Source organism: Dysidea avara, chromosome 10, assembly GCF_963678975.1.
Source record: "Dysidea avara chromosome 10, odDysAvar1.4, whole genome shotgun sequence".
Lineage (NCBI taxonomy): Eukaryota > Metazoa > Porifera > Demospongiae > Dictyoceratida > Dysideidae > Dysidea > Dysidea avara.
The window spans coordinates 824074-839159 of NC_089281.1; the positions used below are offsets into that span (position 1 = coordinate 824074).

At 38.0% G+C, this 15086-nt stretch overlaps 3 protein-coding genes and 1 long non-coding RNA gene across 6 annotated transcripts in view; 2 read left to right on the plus strand and 2 right to left on the minus strand.

The window, feature by feature from the left end:
* The window catches only part of LOC136268817 (uncharacterized), a 50970-nt gene that overhangs the window by 7570 nt on the left and 28314 nt on the right, over positions 1-15086 (minus strand). The window lies entirely within an intron of this gene.
* LOC136268818 (uncharacterized) overlaps positions 1-15086 on the minus strand; it is a 178383-nt gene that overhangs the window by 2055 nt on the left and 161242 nt on the right. The gene's annotated exons all lie outside the window — the stretch shown is intronic.
* LOC136236564 (uncharacterized) lies at positions 185-1843 on the plus strand. Of its 3 annotated transcripts, XR_010692177.1 has the most exons (5): positions 185-419; positions 1220-1324; positions 1580-1642; positions 1703-1731; positions 1779-1843. It is a non-coding gene; the product is annotated as an uncharacterized lncRNA (long non-coding RNA). The 3 variants fall into 3 exon arrangements; XR_010692175.1 differs by lacking the exon at positions 185-419 and having other exon boundaries at positions 1104-1324; XR_010692178.1 differs by lacking the exon at positions 185-419 and having other exon boundaries at positions 1104-1324; positions 1819-1842.
* On the plus strand, positions 9841-12677 carry LOC136269281 (uncharacterized). The gene is made up of 2 exons (XM_066064811.1): positions 9841-9974; positions 10026-12677. Exon 2 carries the CDS (start codon positions 10068-10070, stop codon positions 12009-12011), a length of 1944 nt encoding a protein of 647 aa, XP_065920883.1. The 5' UTR covers positions 9841-9974; positions 10026-10067; the 3' UTR covers positions 12012-12677.

Genomic DNA, 15086 nt, shown 5'->3' on the forward strand with positions numbered 1-15086 from the left:
ATTACCTTAAGCGGACACTCGTGATATGTGGTTTTAAATTGAATGGTTTAAGAATGTAACTAGATGGTGAGGCGTACTTTAATCGGCTCAACTTTAATGAGAAACTCGAGCCCCTCGTGAGAAACTACATCTCTTGAGCAACGCTTGAAGAATTAAGAGTCAAGAATACTGAGGTACTCTATGATATATGCCGGTCTTGAATGCTGACGAAACGAGGAGTGAAGTTTGTGCAACGTGTCACATCGCCACACACTGATTCACCGTGTTTGTGCGATAGGGTTTATGGACCTGTCCACCAGATGCTGAAAGGAAATTCATTCCACCACATGTTGAAAGGAAATTCATTCCAACTTGTGAAGTTATTGATATAGTCATTGTTGGGGTCCACGGGGACATCGATGATCATTTACCAGTCAGCTGTAAGTAATGTCACAAAGGAACCATTTCCATACCCCTATGGCATACTGATTTTCCTGGTCAGTTTTTGTACACTCAACCACAGAAATGTAGAACTTTGGTTGCAGGTAAAAAATAAACACCTTTTTACTCAGTTACAAGAGATTCACCCAGCTGGGATAAAATGTTGAAGTAGGGTTGGGAGGTATTTAGGTATTAGTACTTAAAATGGTATTTTTCAGATACCGTTGTGGCTTTCTAAAAATACCGAATACCGAATTTAATGCATTAATTAAATTTTTGGTGGTTTAGTGGTGGCTACACATGAAGTCAAGCCCCACACAACCATGTGTTTATGCTGTGGGCAAGACAAACACAATAATTTATTTTTTGAGATATTCATACCTTACTTTGTGGTACAATTGTCATTTCATTTGTTCCTTTTAAAGATAACTTTCACTACTAGCACAATGTGAGTATAGGTATAAATCACAGCTTACACAGGTTTTTAAACAGTGTACAATATAAAAGGTATTTAGTGATACCGAGGTATTTAATACCGTACCGTTCTTCAAAAAAGCAATACCGCCCACCTCTATGTTGAAGTGAATGTCATTAGTACTAACTTGTTCATCAGGTATTGGACAATTCCAAGTGTCCAGATTATGCAGTTGTCCTCATGTTCAAGTTTACATGTTTAGGCAAGTTCCACAACGTCCTATAATCTATTACTATATCAGTGTGGAATAATGCTTATATAATATTTTTCATATTCCAGGCTTTAGGTGTATTGTATTTAACACCTGCTTGTTGGTTTTTGCAGGCCATCTGGTCATACTGGTTTATCCACTAGCAGTTGAATGTGATCATGGTACATATGTAAGTTGAGACCATGCAAGAACAAAGATACAGGTGTCATGAATTTTAGGTCAGTTAACGTTCAGAGGAATTGTATTATTGCTATTGTTCTTTTCGTAGTTATCAATTATCAGTGACCAGTTTGTGATAGCGCACTTTTGTTTGACCAATGACCTAATGTTCTGGTTTACATGCTTACCCAACAGTTATGTTACTCACTTAACCTGCATATGGGATATATATTTTTTTAGTTCATTTTGATTATCCATCCTTTATTGGTACAGCCTGGCATATTGATTTTTTGCACATTCTCTTTTTAATTCAGTGCCTGCTGGATTGTTTCGTCAGATATCGAAACAGGTGTCTGGTGTTGCGACCGATGTTCCAGGTCAGTTTGCATGTGTGTTTAATTTAAGGTTGACTTCAGTGCCTGCTTATTCTTTTACAGGTCTCGGTATCGAGTGTTATGAATTTCAGGTCAGTTGACGTACAGAAGAATTGTATTATTGCAATTGTTTTTGTAGTTATCAATTATCACTGTATACTAGTGATGTGAATTTGCAGGTCAGTCTACTCAGATGTATCGGGTAGGGCTGGGCGGTTTCTCGGTATTATAGTAATACCGCGGTATTGCAATGAAACGATATCTGTATCGCGTAGATTTCGGTGAAACGATAATATCACGATATCGATATTATTACGATTTTTAGTGTTTGTGACAGCTTATTAAGCCCTTAAGGTTGTTATAATGCACCTCAAATAATCACGTGATACTACTGCAAACAAGGACCTAGTACTAGCTAATCAATAGATCGAGATACTCTAATAGAACAGTTAGCTAGGTTCGAGATACCCTAATAAAGCAGTCAGCTACTCTAATATAGCAGTCATCTTTAATAACCGCGATAAATAGTAATATCGTGATATATTTCTGCACGATATATCGTGAAGCGAAACTCCAATACCGCCCAGCCCTAGTATCGGGTATAGTGTTGATGGGTTCAAACAAATATCCAGTGTAGACTGTGAGTGGCATCAAGGGTGTTAATTTCTAGGTCAGTTTACATGTTGTGATGTTAGTGATTTTTTCCTAGTACCCAGATGTTAAGTGTATTGTATTTAATGCCCATCTGTTATGTTTTTAAATTATGGTATATCAGTGTAGACAGTGCAACAGTAAGCCTTCTGTGTTGTAGTAACTATTTGTTTCATAATTATGCTGTTGTCCTGGAATGGCACAATTTTTGGGCAACCAGTGTGAAGTCCAGTGGTACAAACATTGTATTATGACCAAGTTGTGATAGCGTACTTTTGTTTGACTAATGTCCTAATGTTCAGGTTTGACATGCTTACCCAACAGTTATGTTATTCATTCACTTAGCCTGGGATATAATTTTTGTTCATTTTGATTATCCATGCTATTATTGATATAGCCCGGCATATTGATTTTTTGTACATTCTCTTTTAATTCAGTGCCTGCTGGATAGTGTCATCAGATATTGAAACAAGTGTTTTTGGTGTTGCGACCGATGTTCCAGGTCAGTTGCATGAGTGTTTAATTTAAGGTTAACTTCAGTGCCTGCTTATTCTTTTACAGGTCTCAGCATCGTCATGCTGACATACAAGAAATCATCACTATTGTTGGAACTATTTTTAGTCAAGTCTTGATGTGATGTTGACGTTGTTACACATTGTTGTATGTTTACCATATGGCAAGAAATTTTCATAGCCATCATGAAATTTGAATATTGTGTAAGTTGTGTGGAACAACCCCAACTCATACATGGTCACTGGCAAACCACGAACCACATTCGAGCCACAACACCACCAACCACATTCGAGCAATCCATTACAAAATTTTGTTGCACCATTTGTGTGTGCATAATACTTAAGGTTACGGTATAGTCACGGGCAATCATTCAAAATTTTGAATGCCTATCGATACTTTTTGAGAAGCCCATAAAACCAGTCTAGCAGCGTGAAAAGTTTTAAATGAAGGTGAAGCTCTTCATATTTAATGTTTTTATGTAGCTACAGTGTAGTTTGAGGCAGGTGGAACATTACTATTTGTTGTAGTAACACAAGTAAGCCAGCCCGTACATCGCTCAGCTCCAGCTGTCACTACCATGTTTTTCCGCCGCCAAATACAGCAAAAGCTGTAGGCTCTATTGGCTTTTCTGGGGCATAGTGATACTGTATAATAAATTTATTAGGTCCTGTGGAAGCATTTTTGGTGTGTTTCTCCCCAGTGACTCAGATACAAGCTTTCAAAGAGCTTGTTTCACTCGAAAAAACTACTAAAAGTTCAATAAAACGTCTATACTACCAGTAACTTAAAAAATCGCTTCCACAGGACCTAGATATTTTAGTTGTTTAGCCACTTGTGTTGAAATTATAAGGATTCAGTAATCTGTTAGTCTGGTTTTTGGCGGCGCGTTTTTATAAAACATCACTCTATTGTAGACCACACACCCAAGAACAGTCGTTGTTCTGTAGTAAAAACAAACAAGCACAATTAGTTGTATTGCTAACACAACACAGTTGTTGAAATTATTTATCCCTGCTTGGTTTAAAGCAAGTTTTGTAATTTGTTCCGCCCACGCATTTTAAACTATTCCGTAACCTTAATGAAAGCCACAACACAAGCTACATGGTACACACTACATAGAGGTGGTAACCCCTAAAGGCTTGTTACCTTTTGTATTCACCTTGTCGGCCTTTGTGGTTAATCTATTAAAAATTACATGTAAATAGAGAATTAAAGAGTATGCTTAAAGCACCTTCGCTAGTGATTTTGTTCTTCACACCATAAGATAACTGGCGATTTATAAACACTCGCATGGGGTGTGGCACTAAACGGAATTTAAAAGATTTCTGCTAAAAACGCCATCCCTAGGGAACTTACGGTTCAGCACGCTGTCACAACTTGTTTATCAGGCATTAGAGTTTGTGTCCACGTCGTGCCTTTAAAAGTTATTGTAGGGATTAGAGGTTTGATTGAAGAAAATACGCGTATAGGCAAACCAGGATTGGATAATGTCAGTGTTAGATGGACTATACAAACACGACTATGTTGACTGGTATAACGTGACAGTAGTTGTAACATAAGGTAGAGAAATACAATGAAATACGCCTATTTTTATTTTGCGATGGTTACTTTTTTATTTTAGCGAGGTCGCAAGAAAACTGTGATGATGATGACGACTCCTAAAGATTTTTTTATCATGTAACGCAATACAAATCTATTGAGAGATGTTGCATAATCTAGGACTAATATTGCAAAACCAGCCCTACACGTAAATAACTCACAGTAGTGGCCACGCGTCTTTTAATTGGGCGTGCGCTTTGTAGTTTCTTGGCCGCGCGACTCACTACCGTGAGTCTTGATTACCCAGTGAGTTATCTGCATGGCACACTGCATTGAGCTAATTGATCATGCATGTCATGCATTAGCATGCAGTTACAATCTAAAACTAAACTTCACGTTGAGAAATTTTTGTATACATCATGAAAATAAAATTAACTACTAGCTATAATAGTCAGATATGAAACTCAATTAACACAAAATTACCATTGATGTTAACAAAAAGAAGAGACCTTGCATGTAAAATAGCTTCCAGATGTCATTTCAGAGTACCTATTTTCAAAAGTTTCCCTGGGGGAACATGCCCCCTAGCTTAGCATGTTGTGTGTACTTATAGCACATGCAGTTGAGTAACACACCAAAGCAGATAATCTCTAATTTACAGATTATATTAGATAATGTGCATGACTATGACCTTCATTGCAGTTCATGGATTGCCGGAACAAGTAAAATCTCTGGGCTCCAGCCCTGCAATGGATTGAACATAGCTGACAATGAAGCGCAATGGATAGTTCACTTTTCAGATGATAAGGGGCTGGGTATTTCAGATGTGGTATGTGTGGGTTCACCAGTCATAATAACATTATTTACAAAAAAAAAGTTAGCAAACAAGTACACGAAAAAAATTGGACCATAGCACATCAATAAAAAATACTGAAACAATTTGGAGTAGTCCATGATATTAAATCACCAGTGTTGGGAGTAACGCATTACTTATGTAATGAGTTATGTAATATCATTACTTTTGTGGTAATTAAGTAATATAATGAAATACGCTATAAAAACAGGTAATATAACTCAAGTTACTTTACTTACAAATGTAACACGTTACCTAAGTAATATAGTTACTGTAACGAATCTAATATTATGTAGTATTATTACTACAAGTAATGAAGTTACTAATCTCGTTAGTAATCCATTGAATAACGTCTAGCCACAATGAAGTAACGAAGCCTACTGAATGAAGTTTATTCACCAGCTTCTTACTTATAACCAAGATTTGCACATTGTCCAACAATGCAATCATATCACGTGATAAGGTGGTAGTTTCACACGTGACAGCTTAAGGCTGTGGACACACAGTAATATAATATTATGTAATATACTAGTGAATTTAAAAATTGTTAATTTAGAAATGGAAGTAGGGATCAAGCGATAAAAACTACTGAAACAAGTGATTTGAATGATGGCAACTATTACAACATAGCTTTGTGGGGAAATCCTTACATTGGTATCTCACCACGTCACCATATATGTTCAATGTCAAAGTAGGGATTTCCCCACAAAGCTATGTTGTAATAGTTGCCATCATTCAAATTACTTGTTTCAGTAGTTTTTATCGCTTGATCCCTACTTCCATTTCTAAATTAACAATTTTTAAATTCACTAGTTTGTTAACTTTTTTGGTATAGGTATATAGCTATTATTGATCTTTGGCACTGACTGCTCTATTAGAGTATCTCGATCTTGCTGCTTGCTTTATGCAAGCTGCTCAATTACTAAATTGAAAGGCATGCAGGGTTTCTATCTCCTGTTTTCTACAATTAGTTACAGCTGGACCATTAATAATGGGCATGGTCCACTGATCGTTAAGTATGAGCGCGCGCTCTGATTGATAAGGGCGTGGCAGTGTGTTCTTACTTCACTAGGCTGTTTGCTCGCTTTGCAAGTGTTGCTATACAGGCATCTACTTGCCCTTACAGTACGGAATCCGTGATTAGTTTTGTGGCATCCGAATACGGCTGCTCTAAGGAAAGTGTCGAATTATTAACGCCTCCGTGACTGGAAAAGAAGAAGACGATCCGTAATTGAAGATAAAAGGAAAGGCAAAGCGCAGAAGGCAGACACTCGTCGGAACCCGAAAAGGCACATCCCAGCAGCGAGTTGAAGATTGTGGCAAAGAATGGTGATCCTTCGCTGCTTCGTTTAGCCTGTAGCCTTGCGAATGTGGTCAGGCAGGCAGGCTGGCAGGCAGGCAGGCTGGCAGGCAGACGAAAATTTCTGTTTTAGTGATTTTTTAGAAATAAAATTCCTGCACTTTTCTAGTCGTTTCCTGATATATAACGCTAGAAATAAAGTTAGAAACTTGAAGACTCTTTAGTAAAAGGTTTATTTGCTGTGTGAGATATTTCTAGGATGATTTTTGAGGGATCGAAATTTGAGGCGCACGCCAAATCCACCCCAATCCCTAGTTAAACAGTACTATTGTACTGTTTGATTATAGTTACTTTATTTTATGGGTAATATGTAACTGTAACTAAATAGTTCAGTTGCAAGTACTTTATTAAAGTCACTTGCCCAACACTATTGAGGCGGTAGGGCTTTAAAAGATGCGGGTGGGGATAAGGAACAATTAATCACATTTGTCTGGCTTCATAGTGTGTATGTGTGTTGCTACTTTTACTCATTTCAGAGGAGATTTGGCCATTTTAGGCACACACTGATATAATCCTGACATAAGTGTAAGTGCATAAAAATATGTTGACTTACGTAATAGGCAGCTATAAATCCTTGCCTGTGAAAATGGGTATCATGGAAAATGATTAAGTACTCTTATAGAACAATCAATAATATAGAGCATATCTGCTTTATTAGAGTATTGTAAGCTATAATTTTCTAATGGAACTTTTTTCTTAACAGTTTATAAAAAGTTAATACCATGCAGATTTTCCCAATAAATATTCTATACCAAATATATTGTCCATGCAGTCTGATCTGCAATTTAACAGTCATGCAAAGACATGCAATGTAACTAATGTATACCTACTACTGAAATATTAATTTCTATGCTGAGAGGACTTTGCTGATATCCTGCACATATCTCAAAATGTGAATTTTTCTTGAAGGAGACATGTTCCCAGATACTTAGACTATACAGTAGCTCCTTCAATAGTATTCAGTACATACTAGTACTTTTCACTTTTGATCTAACATTCTGGCTTTATCATGATTTGGATAAGTAGAATTCTAGGAAACAGCAGCAGGATGGAACTGAAATGAAATGACCAATGGAAAATACCTGTTACCGTGTCAATACAATAGTTTAGATTTTAAAGCACAGTGCTTCTTTGCTGTATCCTGGTACTAAAATGACCTCCAGAGCACTCTAAGAGAGCAGTTGCAAAGAAATACTCTAATACAGTACAGCCAAGAAAATAATAACGCTTTTTAAATATGTACCTCACCAGGGAATTCACCTGTGTATAGACTATCTAAACCATAACAGCCAAGCTGTAAAAAAACAGTGCGGCCCTCAATAAGGCTATGGTGAAAAAAGATGTGAAATCCAAGGTGGCGGCCAAGAAATGGTTGTAATGGTAGGTTAATGGTAAAAATTTTAATAACAACAATTCAGATGAATTTTTGTTCCGCTTGGTCTTGGCAAAAAATTCACCTAAATTGCCATTATTAAAATTTTTACCATTAACCTACCATCACAGCCATTTCTTGGCCGCCACCTTGGATTTCACATCTTTTTTCACCATAGCCTTATTGAGGGCCGCACTATTTTTTTACAGCTTGGCTGTTTTGGTTTAGATTTCATTTCTTTTTGTATTTGTATACCACAAAGCCATAGGCCGGCTTTGGGACTTTTTTAACCTGTCTTTTTTTTCTTTACCACAGGAAGAAGAAAAGATGAAGCAGATGTACTTTAAATATTTCAGTAAATGTACAAATTATATATATATATATATATAATACATATATTTATTACAGAACTCTCCATGGTGGTTTCTTTGTAACTGAACACTCTACAAGGTGACTTCTTCTTGCTGCCCTCTCTACAGGGTGAATTGTTTGTAGCTGAACTCTCTACAAGTAAATTTCTTCTGGCTGATCTCTCTACAAGGAGATTTGTTTGTAGCTGAACTCTCTACAGGTGATTTGTTTGCAGCTAAACTCTCTACATGATGGTTTTTTTGTAACTGAACTCTCTACAAGGTAACTTCTTCTATTGATCTCTCTACAGGGCGATTTGTTTGTAGTTGAACTCTCTACATGATAGTTTCTTTGTAGTTGAACTCTACAAGGTGATTTCTTCTAGCTGAACTATCCCTTTCCATAGTTGCATGAACTCCCTATAAGGTAAATTTTTCTAGCTGATCTCTCTACAGGGTGAATTGTTTCTAGCTGATCTCTCTACAGGGTGACTTGTTTCTAGCTGATCTCTATACAGGTTACTTGTTTCTAGCTGATCTCTTGAATTCTCTTTAGGGTGACTGCTCTATTAGGATGACTGCTCTATTAGAGTATCTCGATCTCGCACTTGCTGCACCAAGTTGGATTTCGTGTTATAACTCCGTGGCTTTAAGTCTGATTCTTCTACACCATTGAAGAGCCTTTCTAAGATGATTACTCCTTCTATACAGCGATTTTCAAAGCATTCCCCCTAGCGGTTTATTTGGTAGGCGTGGCAAGTAGTCGTTTTTTTATTAGCTAATCTCGATTGCGTAATTGTTACACACTGTTGGTTTTGTCGTTGTATCTTCCTGGTTTTTAGCTCGATTTCTTTCAAACCACAAAAGGTTTGAGGTTCAATAGTTAACCTATTCACCCACCGATTTTCAGCTTCTTCCCATACGCGGTTTACCCTGTAGGCGTGACAACATATTGGTGTTATTTTTCGTGAATAATCGATCATAACTCTTTTCCTGTTTATCGTATCCTAGCCAAAGTTGGTACAGAGATGCGCCTTTATACCCCCCTTCAGTGTGCCAAATTTCAAGGCAATCGGATATAGCGTTCGAGTTTTATAGCAGTTTTTGTAAGTGTACGAAAAGAGGAAGAAAATATGAAAAAAAAAAAAAAAACGAAGAAACTGAGCCAATTTTTGAAGTCGCATATCTCGGGAACGCGAAGCGATTTCGCTCTAATCTGGAATGTGGAGTGCTGAAGGTGGAGGGAGTGTCCACAGCAAAAATCGTCTTGTTTCACCAAGGCAGCACAGAGCTACGGAGGTGCGAAAATTGCGTTTTCTTTCTTCCTGTCAATATACTCACGGGTGTTACGCGCCGGCTTCTTGGGCCGCACGACACACTACCGTGTGTCTTGATATGTAGCTGACATGCAAAGAAGCTAGCTGAGTTGTCAACACTGAAAGCTAGCTAATCCCTTGAAGCCATAACAAATTCAACTGTTTAACATGAAAAGGTTTATAAAGTATTCTAAGTTCAATGATAGTGCTTATCTGTAGTTTCAGGATAAACGTAATGGGGTAGCGTAAGCTCCCAATTATCGGCAGTACTCAATTATTGGCACAAGCATTTTCAATTATCGGCATAAGATCACGGTATAGTGCTTCAATAATTTACGCATCTCTTGAACAGGTGGTGACGAGTGGTGAAGTGAAATCAAGGTAAAAAGTGTCCTATTAACTCCTGAAATCTATTACTACTTGTTGATATAGGGCTGTATTGGTGTTGGGGGCACTGGTGAGCGTGGTCCAAAGATGCCACGAAGTGAAAACGTGTCTAGAAACGGACGGGGAAGGGGAAGACCACGTTCGCGCTCAGCCCCAGCAGTTTTATTATCAAGCAACACCCCCAAGAAACGAAAGCAGTGGACGGATGAAAGTATGCGCTCCGCCATTGATGCCGTAAAGGGCGCGCAAAAGATCTGGAGAGCAGCAAAACAGTACAATGTTCCAAGACAAACACTACAGGATAGAATAAATGGCCATGTCGTTCATGGCACTAATCCTGGGCCTAAACCATATTTATCACGTGTTGAGGAGACTGAACTGGCAGAGTTTTTAGTGGATACTGCTAAGGCAGGGTATGGCAAGAGCAGAAAGCAGGTACAGATGATTGCAACAAATGTAGTTCATGACAAGCAAAGGATGTCACCAAGTAGAAGAATATCAAATGGCTGGTACTACAGGTTTATGCAAAGACAGAACCACCTGACATTGCGTAAAGGTGATCCCATAGCCAACATTAGAATGGATTGTATGAATGAGGAAACAATGACTGATTATTTTGATAAGTTGAAGTATGTCCTGCAGAAGAACAAGTTGATGGATAGCCCAAGTCAGATTTACAATGTCGACGAGACCGGAATGCCATTAGATCACCGACCACCAAAGATTGTGACAAAGAGAGGTCAGAAGAAAGTGCGTAGCAGAACTTCCGGTAATAAGAGCCAGGTGACTGTTATTGCTTGTGTAAGTGCTACAGGACATGTGATTCCACCATTTGTCATCTTTGATGCAAAGGGCCTTAATTATGAATGGACCAGGGGGCAAGTTCCAGGTACACGATATGGTCTCAGCAGTACAGGTTGGGTTGACACAGAGTTGTTTAAGGGGTGGCTGAATAAGCATTTTCTGAAGCATGCTGTTGGAAGTAGACCATTGCTTTTAGTGCTGGATGGGCACAGCACACATTATCAGCCGGAATTGATCAAGTATTGCTTAGACAATGATGTTGTTTTGATGTGCCTTCCACCGCACACAACTCATGAAAGCCAACCACTGGATTCTAGTGTCTTCAAGCCACTGAAACAGAATTGGCAGAATGCTTGCCACAGATTTGTCGAGAAAAACCCAGGTAGAGTCATTACTAAATATGATTTCTCTCCACTTCTTTGTGAAGCATGGGGCAACGCTATGGTGCCGAATAATATAATTTCTGGATTCAGGAGGAGTGGGATATTTCCATTCAATCCTAATGCTCTTGACTATGGTGCCAATAGTAGCAGTAATGCAAATGTTGGTTGTTCATCTGCAAGCAACACATCTGTTAGAGTTGAAGAGTTTACGTCAGAGCAGATTGAACGGTTTGAGAGGCGTTTTGTGAACAACTATGACATCCCAGATCCAGAGTATGTACGATGGCTGAAGGAAACTCATCCAACAGGAGCAGCACAATTGTCTTCACCTCCTTTGAATGCCATACAAGGTGACACCACACTGGCTGCCATGTTTAGCTTGAGTCCTGAAGAGGAACTGATTGGCTTAGAACAGTCCACTGCTGTTGAGCCGTGCCATGTTGGTGAGTTACCCACTGTGCCATTTGATGTTGCCACTGTTGTTGAATCATGTCCTATTGATGAGTCACCCACTGTGCAAGATGAAGCTTTTGACATTGCTGCCACTATTGAGCCATATCATGTTGATGCTTCTCATGCCACACAAGATGAAACAACTGACACTTCTGATGCTAGAGAAGCACCTCAGTCATCTTTAACTATTTCAGCTACTGGTGGAAGTGTACCTGGTGTTGCTCCTCCTGATCATGAGGGTGAATTAACATACATTAGTAAGTACTTGATACAGTATGTGCCTACCAAGCCCAAGAAAGCCCCTGCTGCACGTGCTACTGGTGCTCGAATACTTACAAGTGAAGAATGTTCCAAAATGATTTTTGAGCGTGAAGAGAAGAAAAGAACATGAAGAAAAGGAGCAGAGGAAAGCTGCAAGAGAACAGAAGAAGAAAGAGAGAAATGAAGCTGCTAAACTGAGAGCAGAAAGAAGTGAGAAAAGAAAGCAAGAAGCAGCACGTAAAAAGGAAGAAGCAGCGAAGAAGAAAGAGGAAGCAGCAAGAAGGAGGGAAGTTGTAAGAAGCAAGGGGAGAAACAATGAAGATCAAGCAAGTACCAGTATATCACGTAAGAGACGTAACAATGCTGCTAGTACTGTCAGCAACAAGAGGCTGCGATGCATTGAAGATGACAATAACAGTGAATCCTCTGATGAAGGGTCAGTTTCCCCTGTTGAATTATTGCGTCCTACTCACTCAGGTACAAGACACAACATAGTATATGACAACACTACTACTGATGATTATGATGATAACCAGTGTTGTGTATATTTTCGGACTTATGAAGAGGATCAGATAGAAGAGACTGGGTTTCTTTGGGTACGTTGTGTATGTGGAAGATGGGTGCATGAAGACTGTTATTCTGAGGTGGTTATGGATAAGAATGGAAGGGAACTGATTTGTCCTTACTGTGTGTTGTAGACTCCATACTACATGATTTTATGCTATTGTACATTTTTATTATTATACATGGCAGGCCATGTTTTTACAAAATTATATCTCCCATGTAAAACGTTTTTCAGCTGTGATTTTTTCAGTGATTGATGGGTGTGGTTAATAAAACTTGGGGGAATTTTTGGGGATTTTTGTAAGGCTTGGAAGATTAGTAAATAGGCAGTTAGTTGCAGAAGTGCCGATAATTGAAGCATTAATAATTATGGAGTGCCGATAATAGAGTACGTGTGCCGATAATTGAAAATCGTATGTCAGCACTTACGCGCCTGTAACTACCCGTCAGATTTAAGCATGCGCTTGTAACCAGACTATTTTGTGGAAGCGCTCTAGACGTTTCTGGTGATATAAAGTTTTAATTTGTACGATGCTCCTACCGGACGTTACGAGGTTAGGCGATTCATGTGCCGATAATTGGGAGATTACGCTAAGTGCATGTATTCTTTGTCAAGCTGAAGATCCAATGAAGAGAAGTCATGGAGCTACTGCAAGCATACACCATCATGTGACTTTTTAGCCAGAAGTTACACTCCTAAAGTCTATAATAGATACTGTCAATTTATAGTTAGAAATCTTAATATTTGAATCTTTTAAAATATTTCAAGGGAGTAGCTAGCTTCAGTGTTAACAACTCAACCATAGTCTGAATATTTAATTTATAGTCCATTAAGTTATTAGACTTTCAATGCAGAGATTGTTATTAACAATCATTCTTGAATGTTCTATTAAAAGTTTTGTTAGGTTGTATGCTCTATTAGAATATTTCAATTTTAAGCAACAATGCTGCAAAGAAGCATTGTGCATGCTATCCTCATTTCTGCTCTTTGATCCCATCCCGTTCCCTTTTTTCTAGAATTCTACTTATCTTATTTGCTGTCTGTAATGAGCAGTACTTCAACAAGTACATAAGTAATTCCTTAGAACAGTGATTCAAACAGCAATTCTAAAGGACCGGGGTGGAAGCTGCAATTTACAGGTCAGGCAAAATATAGCTGGAGTCAGGGTTACAACTAAACTTTCATCTCAGAAAAATTAATGTAGCTGCATCTGGGAATGTTTTCAGACAGAAATTCGCTTATTCGATGACTGTTCTATTAGAAATTATTACCTCACTGCTCTATTAGAGTATATCAATCTGTACTAAACCTGCTATGATCACTACCATAGTGCTGATACCAGCCTTATCTAACATTTCGTTTATGCATTATATTATTTTAATATTATTTTGTGTACATATAAACCATTCTACCGCATGAATGCATTTTGCATTAGTTACATTTGAATGGTAAAGATTACGAAAATCTACTTTAGAGTTTGACTGCTAATTGCAGATCAGATTGCATATGCAGGCATGTAAAGTTTAAAGTGACTTATGCATGTTTCACAGGGATATCAGGCTACTTTATACAATGTGGAGGAAAGAATGTATGGGGAATAGTACAATGTGCTGTAAGGAAGCTGATGAATATAATAAAGTGTTGCTGCTAGTAATTTCACACGTCACACTGGAAGGAATTTTATTACCATTTGACATAATCCCTGTGACAACAAGTCAATAGAGGGTGTTCCAAGCATTCAGTAACACCCCCATGTAGTTAGATGAAGAACAACTCATCCAATAATTTTTGCTTCAATTATTATGTTTGTACGTGCAATGTTTCAGTACTTGTATGGTTTTATGATTGAGATGAATGGAACATTTAACTGTAATCTTCTGATACCATAACTAACTTCTGCAGTAATGTTACTGTCATAGCAGGAGTGTAGTAAACTTTTTTGGCTCTGGTGCTGAGGCAATTAAGGAAGGGATAACCGATTGTATCTGCTTGGAGTAGCATTTAAAACACTATAAGCAAGAACTTCTGAGGGGGACGAAAATTTAGAAGTGTAAAATAGTTTTTGGAAAGAAGGAAAACATAGCCTGCATGTATACCAACTCATTATACTACATAATTGTCTGTCCAATGTGTATCCAGTTTGGCCTTGAAGTTATTTAAGGAGTGTACTTCAATAAATTGTTGTGGTAAATTGTCCAATGCATTCACTACCAGTGTTGGGAGTAACGCGTTACGTAATATTATTACTTTTGTGGTAACTAAGAATATAACGAAATACACTATAAAAACAGGTAATAATTTTACTTACAAATGTAATGCGTTACCTAAGTAATATAGTTACTGTAACGAATCTAATATTATGTAATATTATTACTGCAAGTAACGAAGTTACTAGTCTCATTAGTAATCCACTGAGTTACGCCTAGCCACAATGAAGTAATGAAGCCTACTGAATGACCAGCTTCTTACTTATAACCAAGATTTGCACATTGCCAACAATACAATCATGTCACATGATAAGGTGGTAGTTTCACACGTGACAACTTAAGGCTGTAGACACAAAGTAATATAGTTACTTTATTTTATGGGTAATATGTAACTATAACTAAATAGTTCAGTTGCAAGTAATATGTAATATGT

What these genes read in the sequence shown, in the direction of transcription:
- LOC136269281 (XM_066064811.1), top strand. Translation starts at nt 10,068, where the DNA reads ATGCCACGAAGTGAAAACGTGTCTAGAAACGGACGGGGAAGGGGAAGA.